Here is a 14904-nt window from a genome sequence, read left to right as displayed (position 1 = left end):
ATGACCTTTCTCTGGTGTAATTTCCATGAGACAGTGGTAGAAGCCCTACCTCTTTGGTAAGATTGACTTGTCTCAGGGTGGGGAGTGGGAGGGCAGGGTAAAGAAAGGTTTTGACAGAAGATTTAGGATGGCTCCTTCGAGAACTTGGAAATTCCCCTTCCCCCATTATGAACTGAGCTATAACACGGAGCCTTCATAGAAATGGGGTACGGTGAGGACTGAACTAATAGTGGGAGTGTGCTTAGCTTTAATTTGGATTGATTAGGTTTAATAGTGTTAAGTGGCACAACCTTGTAAAAGTGATACTACAATTTATATTTATTTCTAATGGGCCTCTGGCTGGACTTTCGGTTTGGTTGGGGTCAAAGCCAGTTTGTTCTTAAGTTGAATTCATTCTGATGCTTGACACCCCCCACCCCCTTGTCCATTTAGAAGCCCTGCTTCTAAAAGTCAGTGTACCATCTGTTTGGCACTCAACTAACAATTAAGAGTAGGCTATAAGGGAGGATTGTCAATATTTTGAGTGGCAAGAAAAGCCACAGTCATTTTGTCTTTGCACTTTGGATACTGAAATCTTCCTGTGTAACATAGCTACATCTAGATAAATACGAGCTTTTTCTTCTATTAAAATTATTTCCAATGTCTATCAAAATGCTTTCTTTTATAGAATGTTTATGACCCATAGTGGCCTATAAAACATGTATTTGGAATAATATTTGGAAAAAAGTAAATAGTTTTTTTTCAAAATGAATGTAAGGTTGGTTTTCTTGTCCTGGAAGGTAACCTTAAATTCCTTTTTTTTAGGAAATATTTTTCCTCAAAGTGTCATGAGTCTATCATTCATTTATCCCCTCCCCCATCACCACCTTCTCCCAACTTCACCACCACCAGGAGTTTGTTTCTTCGTTTCAGTCTCTTTCATTGTCCAAATTGAAGTCCTAGATTTTTCCTGACTCTTACCCTCTTGTTTTTTGGGTTTTTTTTGCGGTACGCGGGCTTCTCACTGTTGTGGCCTCTCCTGTTGCGGAGCACAGGCTCCGGACGCGCAGGCTCAGCGGCCATGGCTCACGGGCCTAGCCGCTCCGCGGCATGTGGGATCTTCCCGGACCGGGGCACGAACCCGTGTCCCCTGCATCGGCAGGCGGACTCTCAACCACTGTGCCACCAGGGAAGCCCTTACCCTCTTGTTTGAAGAAATGACTTTAAACAAAAAACAAACTTTTTAAACAAGTCTTTAGGGATCAGAATGGTGCAGAAAAACAACAACAACAGCAACAACCCAAACGATTCTGTCTGGCTCACTGCCTGGAACATCCTTCACTGCTGGAAGTCACTCTGGAGTGAGCTGGGATGATTAACTGAGGGCACCTGCACTTGGAACTCTGAAGCTGGTGAACAGAATGTATCTGAGATTGAACGTAAACAGTGGCAGGCTTAATAGAGAGAGGAGGCAACCTACTGGCTTTTCTCCCAGGAGGTGGCAGCTCTCGCAGCAGGGCCCATCTGCCTCAGCAAATTGACAGAAGCTGGGTCCCGTCTCGAGACCCTTACCCCCTTTTACACACAGACACACAGGCCTGTTACGTTTTGTTGTTTTTTTTAACTTTGTCCTAGATGCCATCTCCTATGTCTCTGCAAGCCTGGTGTTGGCCTGGCTCCATATTTGCTGTTCTGTGGTATCTCCCCAAGGTGCATTTTAAGTCACTAATGTAGAGGAAGTAAATGGATTGTATAATGTCAGTGAAGGCAAGATGATGCTATGCAGGAACTGATGGCCCATTAACGAAAAAGGAAATGGTCCTGTGTGTCAAGTGTTGGCAGCCAGTTGCTCAGTTTTTGGGCTAGGCCGAGACCTTAGCCATGAAAATAATTCTGATATTGGCAGAGGGAAATATGTACCAACCTTCAGCTTCTTTAACAGTACTTCATGTGGAACAGCTTGAATTTCGAGGGCTTTCTTAATTAAATTGTGCTCCCTTGATGTGAGATCTATGGAAGGGGCTTTGGAGTGGGTGTCACCCCACCTCCTGCTCCTAAACATGTCTGATGCTGCCTGTTACTCTGTTTTTAATGCATTTTAGCTTTATTACCCCACTTGCTAATAGCTGGAATATTCACATCTTTAAATCCATTCACCTCCATCAATCTATGTAAGTCTCCTAAGTTTGATGCTTATTTAACTGGGCAAGCATTACATGGTTTGATTTAGCGGCAACAATTTGTGTTTCTTATTGGTATTTAACGTTTTTTTTCTTAAGAAGGTGAATTCTTTGCTTGCAGAAATAGAGGGTGAGAAGGCATCATGCGTTTCCATCAGAGGACTATAAGGATGCTCAATTGATTTACCGTGGGGAAAAAAGTCATTTTTGGCTGTGAACTGACGCTGTGGCATTGAAAGGGGTCTTGAGTTCCTAAATTCGTGCTTAAGTTATCAGGCAGCACAAAGTGACAAGGAGTGCTGCGTGAGTGCAGTGAGCAGAGATCCCAGGCTTGCTGTTTTTGTTTTATAGGGCTTCTCTTCCCACCTCACGCTTCAGGTAGGTAGACAGACGTACACACGTGCATATACATATGGTATATGGTTTCCTATTGGAAAGCATTTGGGAGACCAACTGCTGTGCCTGGAATACTGACCAGTTTGCTTAATCATGCATCACCTTTTCTTAGATTCTCAGCAGGAGCGGGGAAGGGAGCTGCTGTGGCGTCCAGATCTGAGAAGCAAGGGTGGCAGGCACAGAGTTCAGTGTTCAAGTCGGCACAGCTCACACAGTAGGTTCTCGATCAATGTGCTTTGATGGTAATCTCAGTTGTGACTCAGGCTTCAGCCACTGGTGCGAAAAGCTTTTAAGCGTGCAGAGTCAGGGCATGTTAGTCATTGTGCTTTTAGTATAAACTGGGTTTGGAGAGTGGCCACTTAACCTAAGAATTTAGTAATTAAGAAAAATCTGTCCCTGTAGCTGGTATATTTTGTAAATAAGTGAAAGTCCCAGGCCAAGAGGTCCTTAACTCGTGTAATTTATTAGACTCTCGTTTTCAGAGTCTATTTGTTGATGGTTTCTGTTCACGAAGTCAGGCTGAAGACAGCTTGACGTCACCAAGAATAACCTTGCAGTGTGTGGGAGCCTTGTCCTCTGCAGTCGTGTGGGATGGGAAAGGAGGCCACTTTTCAGGGACACAGAGTTGGAAGCAGGAATTTTTTCCTCTTGTATACCTTCTCCCTCTGTAACTTGCCAGGCTTCATTTAGTTGCACTGTTTTTTACAGCATTACTCTCGCATCTCACATGGCTGGACACCATCTGTGTGTTAGGCTTAGACACATGTAAATGGATATTTAGACTTCTCATAAAGCACTTGCCAGTTAATATCTTCTCTGGTCATCAATGAAGATGGAATTAAAAAGAAGCCTCTAGAAAATATAATACGGTGATGTACAGTATACTGGTTGCTTCCGTTTATCATCTTATTTGACCTCGGCACACCCATGTGTGGTGGGCGGGATAGTTGATATGATCCCAATCGATGAAAAATTCAGAGAGGTCATTTGGCTCAAATTCTCATAAACTATAGTTTAGTTGGGATTAGAACCAGGAGATCAAGCTCCTGCTCTGGAGGTCAGCTGTGGTGCTTGCTACTTCAGACTTCCTCAGCTTCGTGGGGCCTGTTAATACATTATTAGGTATGTAAATAATTCCACGCAGGGCTGTATGTGGATGTGCCTGTGTGCTCTCAACAGATGACCCAGAAAGAGCAGGAAGGCCCAGGCTGCTGGGAAAAGCATTGGGATAGGAGAATGTCTTAACGTTGGCTTGTTGTTAGGATGGAGGACCTGGGCTCAGTGGTCCGGGGCTGAGCTCTGTGTGCAAGGTGGAGGATGAGCTGGTGGAGGAGGAGCTTAAGGTTGCTCCTGGTGGGAGTCTGTTTTCAGACCACCCGTGAGCATTTTGTGTGCTCCGAAGCTTCGAGCCAAGAAGAGGCAAGTCTCTGAGCGAAAGCCATCATCCTGCTTTTAGAGACGTGTCAGCGGATTAGCTTATTGGCTTTCCCCCTGAGTGGCATTAGCTCTCACCCCGTCTCATGTTCACCATCTGGCTTTGAGTAAGAAGTCTTCAAGTGATCTCTCTTCCGCAGCCCGCTCTGTGCCAGGGCTTTCTGAGGGCTGTTCAGCTTTCTCCCTCATCAACCCCAGGGCCCAGTGCTCTCTGAGAAGAGGAAGCCCGTCTGTTTGTGTCCACATGTATACACACCTGGGATCCAAACAACACTTGAGACCTCAGAGAAAAAATCAGTTCAACGGAGAATGAGTGTGTGGTTAGTGGCCTAAAGTCTTGTCAGAACTGACAAGTGGATCTGTCCTTATGTGAGTTTTAAAGATGGAGTCGTTCTTGCTACAGAGAAAGCTCTGCCTGTGAGATGATACCGTTGGTCCAGATTTTAGTAGAGTGAACACTACCAAGGGGCTGGGATTTTTCCTCCTTATTGGAAAGCAAAGCCTGTGGGTGGATGTGCTTAACTGAGCCACCTCCCCTCCTCCCAGGGAGCTGGCTGCTCTCTCCTCCTAGGTTAATATACATCGACTGGGGCTAAATGCCTGATGCTTCTGGACAGAGTCCAGCCCCTCACAGAGCAGCCGCACTGTGGAGATACAGCTGCTGGCATTAAAGGGCTAAGCCCTTTCCAGCTGCTTTGCTTTAATGGGAACTGCCTGCAGTCGGCAGCTTAACGGTGCTGTCTTAGCCTGATTAGGAGGAAATAACTAATCTCGGGGCATTGGCCTGGAGGCTCAGGGGAAGGTAACCCGCTAGAGTGGGAAGTGGTTGGATAAATGGTGTTGGAGTGCTAGGTGATGATATAAAAAATGGCAGTCCCGGCTTTGGCAGGGTTTGTGTTTTGTTTTGCCTCTGTGAGAAAAGTGGGGTTCTCTTCAGTGGACTCCCTGGCACTGAAGGAGAGGAGATGGTCGCTGTGAGGGGCACCAAAAGCTGGGTATTCAAAAGCTGGAATAGCAACAGATGTGCAGAGGAGTTGAGAGCATACAAGGGCAATGGTGTCCATCCCCTTTAAAGGAAGAAGACTTGAGCCCCTCCAACGTGTCCCCCCTTGGGCCTTCCATTCCCAAATCTGACTTAAAGAGCCAAGATTTGAAGGAGAAATGATCATTTCCTTGATTGTAAAATGCACTTAAAAATACAATTTAATACCTGAGTATTGAGATGACTTATAATCTGTGGCATATAATGCAGTGCTTTTCTTTCTTAGTGGCTTGTACAATAGCGGTGCATCTTATTATCAACATTATTTGGGTTGGAAATGTTAGCTGTTCTTGGGAGATAGGCTGTTAGCTAGACCAGATGTGGAGGTGAGGGAAGCTGCTACTTCGCTGTGATCAGAGAAAGATTAAAATGGGGAGTTTCCCCAGGTCTGAGGGAAGCTATGGTGTAGGAAAAGCAAGGCTCAACCCCAGGATGCTTGGCATGAAGAAGCAGACGAGTAATTTGTAGGAGAGGATCAAACTCTGTCCCAATCATGACCCCCAGAGCCCTCACGTGTGACCCCTGAATTGAGGAAGTGGCAAAAGCAGCCATTATGAATCAGTGAGGCTGTGACCAAAATAATAGCACCTTCTGGTGGAGTTCTGAAATCACGGTATAGTACTGAAACATTCAGGGTTCTTTAACACAGAGGTGTTAGATAATCTGTGCAAACCTTTGGCTCACCAAATCCAGAACACCAGAGGTCCTTCCTCACTAGAAACTGGAAGGCCATGGTAGGGCACCAACAAAAAAGGGGACAGATGGCCAAGTTAAGGAACCTGTTGCCTGGAGATGAGATTAAAAATACAATTTTGCTTAAGAAAGTCTTCCTGCTTGGGTAGAGAGAGGTGTTCAAATAACTATGAAGTGATGTGTTCAGTGCCAGGACGGAGGTGGGTGCAGAGTGCTGTGGGAACTCAGAGTGGGGAGGAGCTGGAGGCTTCAGAGAGCCTCAGAGGTGATGACATGAAAGCGAGGTCTCAGCGTGAACCGGGCGGCTCGAGAGGCCTGGAAGCATAATCGGGGCTGGGGAAGCACTTCTAGGCTGGTGCTCCATAACCGGACACTGCCCTAGACTGCTGTCCTGGTCTCTCCTCTGACCCGGGGCTGGGCCCTGGCCTGGCTGGGCCTTGTTCCATCTGCCCACGGGGGCGCAGGGGGAGTTATTGGTCCCTGCCTCTGTCTCTGGCCTCCTCCACCCCCAGCTCTGAGAAAAACTGCCCCTTTATCTGACTTAGAGCTCTGAAACATTTTCATCCTCCCCTTTGCTGCCCATTAACTGTAGCCTATTAGTTAGTCTTGGGGCTCCCCACTTTCATAACCCCTTCACTTACCGTGCCTCCCCTCTGCAGCTTGTACTAAATATGTGAAGCTGCTCCCCGCTGAGAAGTGATTCTGTGTCTGTGCAGACCCCCTGCCCCAGCTGCCCAGGTGGTGACCGCTTGGCCGGATGCTTCATCTTGATTAGCTCTGACTTCTCCCCTCCCTCCGTCCCTCCTTCTCTCTCTCTCCTTTACTCAAGCTAAGCCTAGGGTATGGGAAGGAAGTGATCCCTTCTTTAGTAACAGTCTGGCCGTGTTCAAAACTGCAGGAGAAACAGCTGAGCTCATTGGCAGAGGGCATGGCAATCTACCATGATGGTGAAAACCACCACTGATCGAGGGCTGTGTGTCAGGCGCAGTGCTGAACACATGCGCCCCATAAGGTTCTTCCAGACGCTTATGAACAGACCCTGTTTCCCAGATGAGGAAAGTGAGGCTCAGGATCCTGAAGTGACTTGCTTAAGTTCATGCAGCTGTAAGTGCCTGAGCCTGTATTTAAACTCTTTCAACCCTTTCAACCCCTATTCTATCTTTACATGGCCTTTTTAAAAAAAAAACCTTGGTGCACAGAATTCCTTCAGGTCAAAGTGATTTTCTCTGGAAAGTGAAAGTCTCCGGATCATCGTTGTGCTCCTCTTCTCCTCTCAGTCCATGGAGCCCGAATGTGTCCCGGAGCCTGGCCCCTCCGTGGAGCCGCCTCCACTGTGCAGTGTAGTCCCAGATTAGACCTGTCCTCTTTACACCCGGAGGAGGCAGTGGGGGGGGGGGGGAGCGGAGAGGGGCTTCCTGCCAGCCAATGGGGATGCGACAGCCATGGCTCTGTGCTCCCATCATCTGCTCCTGCTAAGACAATCATCAACATAAAAGGCTAATTGTATTAATCACCAAGGCGCCCGCCCCGGGCCCCCCTCCCTTTCGGGAGAATTATGAATTGCAATTGCAGATGGCTCTGCTGATTGAAGGCAGCGCTCAGCGGGGAGAAGGGCCAGATCAGATTACACACCATTAATTAAAAACTTCCCCTGACAAAAGGGAGGAAGGGAGTGCACACCAGGGGTCTGCCTGGTTGGGTCTCTGCCCTCCCCAGGCTCCCGCCCCCCATCCAGGCTCAGGGGTTGTGCCTGTGAAGCGAAGCCCCTGGCTGGCACCGCTGAGATCTGCCCCCGCCCCCCAAGGCCAACCCTTCCCACATCCAAGCAGATGGCCGGCTGTCCTATTAAAGGGCTCCAGAGAAGGAGAAGCTAACCTTTGGTTACTCATTCCTGTGTCTAACTTTGGATACTCTTCAGATTCTAACCTAATTCCTCACCTCTCATGAAGCTTGTCTCCTCTTGCTCTAGTCTGTTATGACAGAAAACAGCTTTAAAGAACTATTTGTGAAAATAGCCCCCAGCTTTCTCTTCAGGCAATCACCCTTACCCTCTTGTCCGGGAAGTCCCTGGGACAGAGGTTTCCCAGTCTCCTCTGGTGTAGGGGCGGGGGCTCAAGTGTGGCTGTGCACCCTCTTCCCAGCTCCCCTGACCTGTGAGCATAGGCTTCTCAGCTTCTGTCATCTTGGCTCATTTAGAGCTATGACTCCTGAGTTCTCCTCTTGATCAATTACCACCTCCCCTCCCCAGCCACCCAGCCTCATTCATTCATTCATCAAACTTTTATTGAGCACCCACTGCGTGCTTGGCTCTGGGGATGTGGAGATGATTTGTCTAGGAGCTTAAGAGCCTACTGTGGGAGCTCCACCCCCCTGCCCTCTTCAACCTCCTAGTTCCTGCTTCCTTCCTTCCTCTGGCTGCAGTTTGTATAAGCCCCCCTGGAGCTCTATTTTGGAAAATTCTAAGCTGGGAGCTGGGGAGACCTTGGGGGGCTGTGGTACCGAGCTGGGTGACCTTTAGCAAGTCAATCACACACACACAGACACGTGTGCGCACGCGTGCCCAGCTGTCCCTGCTCATAAAAGGGCACAGGAAGCCCTGGGCTCTGAGAGATCATGACGATGGACGAGTGGGGCCCAGCTTGGAGAGATGTGAGTAGTACTCTGCACTGACGATATTACAGAACACGGCTGCTGTGGCCACGAGCATTTAGGACTCAGCCACTGCACTGTCACAGGCTGGGCCCTGTCCTTGGGAGACTTTGGCAGCCCCTCCCCTATCTCCAGCCCCTTTGGAGACATTGTGGAAAAGGACCTATCTTTTTTGTGCATTTTGGCTGTTCTATCGCAGGGTACCATAATGACGGGCACGATAGAGATGAGAAGAACTGACTTTTATTGGCTTGTCTCTTCATTCCAGGGTCCCTCCCCAGCCTGATTCCTGTTCCCCCAATCACCCCCACACACACACTCACAAAGCTCCCAGGTCAGTAGGCCCAGGAGAGAAGAAGGCAGGACCCTTGGTAAGTAAAGCAGATGAAAAGAAAAGCCTACTCTGTTTTCCCTCCCTCTCAGTCATCTCCCTCTCCCTTCTTGGCCTCCTTCCTCCCATTACCAACAGCAATTGTATTCAAGCCCAATAATTACAGTAACAGCAACAATAATCATCATTTATTAGGTTTGTTTTTCTAGCATTTTAACCTCCAAAAACATTTTCCAACCTCTTGTTTGTTTTAACATCAATCTCTGGGGGAGATTTTACAGCTGAGGAAGCGGAGATCCAGACAGGACCCCAAATCACAGGCAGAGTAGATTTACCACAGCTTGTAAATATTAACAAACAAGGTGAGACTCAGATAATACTTCAGAGGCACTGAATTGCAAATCTTGGTTTCCTGCGTCATTCCTGAGTTCCTACCATCCTTGGGACGTATTCAACAGCTTTTTGGGGATCCCGGCAGAGCTGAGAATGAGGCTGGAGATGGCTTCTTCAGGCCCAGGTCAGGGACCGAGTGCTGGGATAGGACATTTCCCCTCTCAGGATTGCTCTTGTGAATGGGGCTGTGGAGTGGAAGGCAGGAGAGCACCTGGGGAGAAAGGCCTGTCCGGCCTGAACCTCCCTTGCCTATATCATGCCCCTCTGCTGGCCGGAGAAAAGGTTCCTCTCTGTGTCAGCTCTTCCCAAGGGAGGGGCTCTCTGCTGAGCATTTGGAGGAGAAAGGAATGAAGATCTATTGGGAGGGCAGTCTCTGGCCTCAGGAGGCCCCCCCGTCTGAGGGGGGAGCCACAGCCCCCGTCCTCATCCAAGAGCAGAGACATCCCTCTGAGGAGTGCAGAGGCTGTCCTAGGGTCTGATTCTTCGGGGAAGTCTGGTTCCTCCTCCCCAAGGGTGGGGTGAGAAGTTGGGATTCCCAGAGGTCCCCATAGCCCTCAGTCTCTAAGCAGAGTGTCTGTCTGGGCTCAAATTCCCTTTTCTCCAAGATATGGGGACCTGGAAGCCCAGGACCCCCACTGGGGTCCAGACAGATGAGAGACAGGGAGAGCAATCATGAATTCCCCCTGCCTCGCTCTGCTCTGTCCCATTAAAAGAGAGGTAGGAGGAGGAAACTGAGCAGATTTGCTTCCCCGATTCCATCTAGAAATGTAATGCCAGGGATCCCCCGCCCACCCTGTTAGGACAAGAGGCCAAGCCTCCCTACCCCACCTCGCAAGCCCCACGCCCCCCCAGGAAAACCTGAAGTCCGGTTACACGAAGCATGCTGCCCACTTTCAGGGCTCTTTTCAGAAGTGTGAGGGCAGGGGCCAGCTTCTATGCCACCTGACACACGTTCTCCATTTCAGTGTCCTCTGAACTGGACTGAGATTCTTTCTTCTGGGGCCCCACCCCTTCTACCTCCTGCACCTCCGCAGTGCCTGTGAGGATGGCAAGTCGCTGGGCCAGGGTCTTGGTGTCAGGGAACAGGATGAAGTTGTAGATCAGCGAAGCCAGGACAGCCCCCGTCAGGGGTCCCACCCAGAAGATCTGAGGAGGCAGAAGTGGATACCCTGCTCGTGAGCCGTCAGGACCATAGGGTGGTTTTGGGACGCCACCTGCTTCCCAGTGTTGACTTGGTCTCCCAGGAACCCTGGAGCCATCCACGAGGTGGCAAATTTGAGAAGCACAAGTCCTGACCTCCCACTCTGAGTCCCCGCAGGTGAAGGGACCTTGCCTCCCACGGGGCTGGGCCAGGCTCCCCGCCACCCCTCTGCCTCTCTCTTCTCGCCTTCCCCATTCCAGCCCAGAACCCTGGCTAGTGCTCTTCCTGTCCCTGCTGGGGTGTGTGTGTGTGTGTGTGTGTGTGTGTGTGTGTGTGTGTGTCTATTTCTGTTTGTCTTTTTCTTTATCCAAGTTTGGAAAGTGGTCCAGCTGGAAGGAGTGAATAAGGAAACAGCCAGGACTTGAGGCCTGGGCCAAGCCTGCAGCTCCTGCCCTGGCTCATTTCTTGCCAGTCCACTGGGTACCCCGGACTTTTTGAAGCTGTAAAGAAAGGATGCTGGCTCCGGTCTTCTGAGCTTCGGGAAACCTCCACTGGGGGTCAAGATGGTCTGTGGCAGGGGGACTTGTCTCCCCAAGTGTCTGTGGTCCTCCTGCTGGTGAAAGTCCCTATTGCCACTGGGGCCCTCTCCCTTCCCCTGGCTGCCAGCAGAGGGTCTCACCCAGTGGACTGCGAACTTCCCGACGATGACAGCAGAACCAAAGGAGCGGGCTGGGTTCATGGAGCAGCCGGTGAAGTAGATCTGGGGAGTGAGTGCAGGTCAGGGTGTGAGGAGGCTGAAGGCAGGCCTGGGAGGGGACAGTGCCCTCCACCATGGCTCAGAGCCCCAGCCCCGGGCTTGGCCTCTGTAGCACCCTATCCGGGGCCTGGAGTGTGGGGCACAGCCTTGGCCCCAAGACTCGAGGGCTCAGGGAAGGACACCTCCTCGCCTTCAGGGCCCCTGCAGCCTCCCCAGGGAGGGACCAGTGGGTACATGGGCCCGGTGTCCCCTTTGCCCCTTACCCCAATGAGGTGGCCCACTGCCACAGAGGCTCCAATCGTGGCAGCTGGGGAGCCAGTAGTCTGTCTGCTGTCGGTGGAAGCAAAAACGCAGAGCACAAGCTGCAGGGTCAGGACTAGCTCCACTGCCACCGCCTGGCCCGTGGAGACGCTGCTCCGGACCTGTGCAAGGGGGTTACACTGGAGCCGGCGGGCTCTGCCCGGGGCTGGTGACCCCTTGGGCCTCATTTCCTCACTGTAAGGGGTGAGAGGCCTCACCACCGCCAGTCCCAGGACTTAAGGAGCTAATGGGCTGAGGAGAGCTGTGTGGTGGGGTTCAGGTGAGCCCCAGACACTTGCTCCCTGCAGAAGCGAGTGGCACCCCACCCACTACACGGCTCGGTTGGGGCCAGTGGTTCAAGGGGAGGCGGGGGCTCAGGACTGGTGGGAGCAGGAAGGCTGGGGAAGCTAAGATGCGCGATGCATGTCTGCAAGCTGCCTGGGAGGGGCCCTGGGTAGGAGTGGAAGGTGGGGACTCAGGGAAGTAAGTGGAACACAGATGATTACAGGAATCTGGGGGAGTGAGACAGGCCTCAGGGTGCTGGGGAGGGAGGAACATGGGACAACAGAGGAGCGGGGGACGTGGGGTGGACCCGGGGAGGTGAAGTGCCTGCAGGGTCCCCTGCCGCTACCCACAGCTCCACCTCTCCCCACCTACCCCCACCCTTAAATGCCTGGTCCTTTTCCGACTCCTGTCCCTTAGTGTGGCTTCTTCCTGCTCCCCCTGTGCCTTGCACCACAATCCTGTTCCTGCTCTCCCTGCACTAAGGCCACAGTCACTCCCCTGGGTCCCGGGTCCCAGCCCAGAGCAGGTGTTGCTCTGTTACCTCCCTGTCCCCTCTCCTCCAGCCTGGCCCTCCCCCCTTTCCACCTGTATGGACCTGCCCCCTCCCCCTCCCCACACCTACCACGTTGACCCCAAAGGTGTCTCGGATGTCCCCGGGCGTGACCCCGTAAAGCAGAGCAGCCCCCGCCGTGGCCCCTGCCAGCTGGGCAGCCACGTAGGCCACAGCACGGGGCAGGGAGATTTGGGAGCCCACGAGGAAGGCCAGCGTCACAGCAGGGTTGACGTGGGCCCCACTAGCCTTCCAGGTGATCTGCACGATCACGGCCGTGGCCAGGTTGAAGGTGATGGCAACCTGCAGCATAGAGGGAAGCGCCAAGGGCCATCTCAGAGCCGAGCCCACGCCAAAGAACACGTACAGCCCCGTGGCCAGGAACTCGGCAAACACAGCCTTGCTGATGGTCGTGCAGAGCCGGCACACCAGCGTCTTGGCCAAGCTGCGCCTGCCTGACTCCATGGCATCCAGGTCCTGGTGCCTTTGCTCCCGGGGCCTGTTTCTCTTCCCTCTGATCTCCTCTGCCTCCCCTGGTCTCCTGTCTCCGGGCTGCTCCGGCCCCAGCCTGCAGCTCTTCCACAGTGCTGCTGCCCTGAGGACTGTGTGGTCAGACTGGCAGGGGGCGGGCTGACAGGGTTATGTGCCTCTGGGTGGGTGGGAGTAGGGGTGGCATGACGGGTGGCTCTCACATGCCCACTCCACCCTAAGCTCACCTGACGGCCGGAGGAGGGGGGCCCTCCCCGGGCACTGAGCTGGAACCTCCCAGGAGTTTTCCAAGCTGGACAGGCCTAACTCCGCTGCGGGCAGACGCCCAGCCTTGGGGGCCACAGGTGCCGGAGTAGCGCGGGCCATGGGATTCCAGGGCGCTCCCACCCCCGATGTCAGCTTAGACAGAGCAAGATCACTGAGATCCCCAGGTCCAAGGCCTGCTTCGGGGGGCCCTGCGCACGCTCCGCAGCACCTGTTCCCCCGGCCCCCTTTGCCTGCAGGCTCGGCCTCCAAGTGGGCTCATGCTGTTCTGACCCCCATAAACCCAGATGTAATGAAGCTCTGTCCTCCATTCCCACCTAGAACCCCACTTACTGAAAGCTGATGTGAACGGAGTCAGCCTTACTGAGGACGCGGGCCTGTGTGGGTGCAGGGGGGCAGACAGAGGGGGTGCTTATTCCACAGCTGATCAGTGACACCTGTGGCAATGGGCACCTCTGCTGCCCGCCAGCCACACACCAGCTACACACCAGTTTCCGCTGGCCCTTCACCCACTTCTGCCTCTTTCTGCCTCCCCTCCCCCAACTCAGCCCTTCCCCTTACTTCTCTGACCTCCTCCTTCTCAGGGGCCAAAACAATCCCTCTCGTGCCACGCAGCGTAGCTTACCATTTTTGTGGCTATGCTGGCCCTAAGGTTACCCGTGCCCTAGGCTCTGCCCTTTAACCCCCAGCAATATACCAAGGTATTTTCTCAAATAAAAGTGTTCCTTCCCTAAGAAGAACCTGCCGAGCTGTTAAAATAGTACACTCTTCACCTGTTCACCACACCTGGGTGCCCTGACCTCACCCCCCGCCCTATCTCCCTGCCCAGTGGTTGTCCCCTGGTGTCCTCAGGCTCCCCAGATGCCACCTGTCTCACAACGAGATCCTCGTCTCTCCCCGTGACCCCAAAAGCACTCCTTCTGTTGTCCCAGCTCAGTTGGCGGTACCTGGGAGGCATCCTTGACCTCACCCTCCCGCCCCCATCCAGCGAAGGCAGCGAGCCCTAGTGATACTGAATCCTAAATATTTCTTGCCTGTGCCCTCTTCCTGCCAGCCCTGCTGCCCTGCAGCCTTTAACCATTCTCTCTGTCTCCTCCCTTGCTCCGCTCCAATCAACTGCCCACACTGCAGCCTGAGTGATCTCTCGAAAATGCAAAGCGGATGCTGCTGCCCCCTGCTAAAATCACTTGAAGCCTCCTGTCCCCTCTGTGAGCTCCGTGCCGGGCCTACAAGGTCCTCCTGGATCCTGCACCTCCCACCTCACCTCTCCCCACTTTTTGCCTTGTCCTTTACCCTCTGGCCTCACCAGAAGGCCAATGGTTCTAGAACACTCCATGCTGCTCTCCCCTTGTGGGATACTCTCTCCTCTCCCTGGAAAGCCCATCCCACGTCCTTTGCTTGGGTGAGTCCTATTCCTAAGGCTCAGCTTTGATGTCACCTCCCCCTTTCCTGGGTGAGGGGGCAGGAACCAAGTTTTGTTCATCCCTACATGTAACGCCTTGCACAGGGATTTGCTCACTGCTGCAGTAAGGTCCTCAATGAATATTTGTTGAATGAACGAATGAGTGAATAAAAGCTTCTTGGCCTCCTGGAGGCAGGTGACTTTCATGTCTGCTTCATTTCAGCTGGCTCTCCTTATAGCCTTATACCTGTCCTCACCTGGGGCTGGGCCTTCTGAAATCTTCAAGGAAAACATCCCAACTCTGACCACAGGCTCTGTCCATCCACCCTCCCCCATTTCAGTCCCAGTCACATTCCTCCCCCAGTGTCTCCCCCAGCCCCTTCCTGTTCATCCAGCCATCCTGGCTTGACTCTACCTTCTCCAGCCAGATCCCCTGGCATCTCACCTCAGTGCCCTCTGTCCCAGCACCCTGTTCTCTGAACCCCCCCCCCCCCAGCCGTGTCCCTCCATCCTCATTCTTCTCCACACCCCTCTGCCCCCATCTGCCCTGCTGAGCGCTGCTGGAGAAACTCGCCCAGCCGTGCAGACTGCCGCCATGACAAGTCCATGGTCTCTGGCC

At 52.7% G+C, this 14904-nt stretch overlaps 1 protein-coding gene across 1 annotated transcript; it reads right to left on the bottom strand.

The window, feature by feature from the left end:
- Positions 1-10030: 10030 nt before the first annotated feature.
- On the bottom strand, positions 10031-12595 carry AQP6 (aquaporin 6; the record flags this gene model as incomplete). The annotated part of the gene is made up of 4 exons (XM_082850670.1): positions 10031-10243; positions 10918-10998; positions 11259-11417; positions 12203-12595. The coding sequence occupies 4 exons, from the start codon at positions 12593-12595 to the stop codon at positions 10031-10033; spliced, it is 846 nt and encodes a 281-aa protein (XP_082706796.1).
- Positions 12596-14904: the final 2309 nt, after the last annotated feature.

This window comes from Leucopleurus acutus, assembly GCF_964270905.1.
Source record: "Leucopleurus acutus genome assembly, chromosome: 11".
In the NCBI taxonomy this organism is placed as follows: Eukaryota; Metazoa; Chordata; class Mammalia; order Artiodactyla; family Delphinidae; genus Leucopleurus; species Leucopleurus acutus.
The sequence above is the reverse complement of the archived record's forward strand: the minus strand, read 5'-3'. Positions and strand labels throughout refer to the sequence as shown.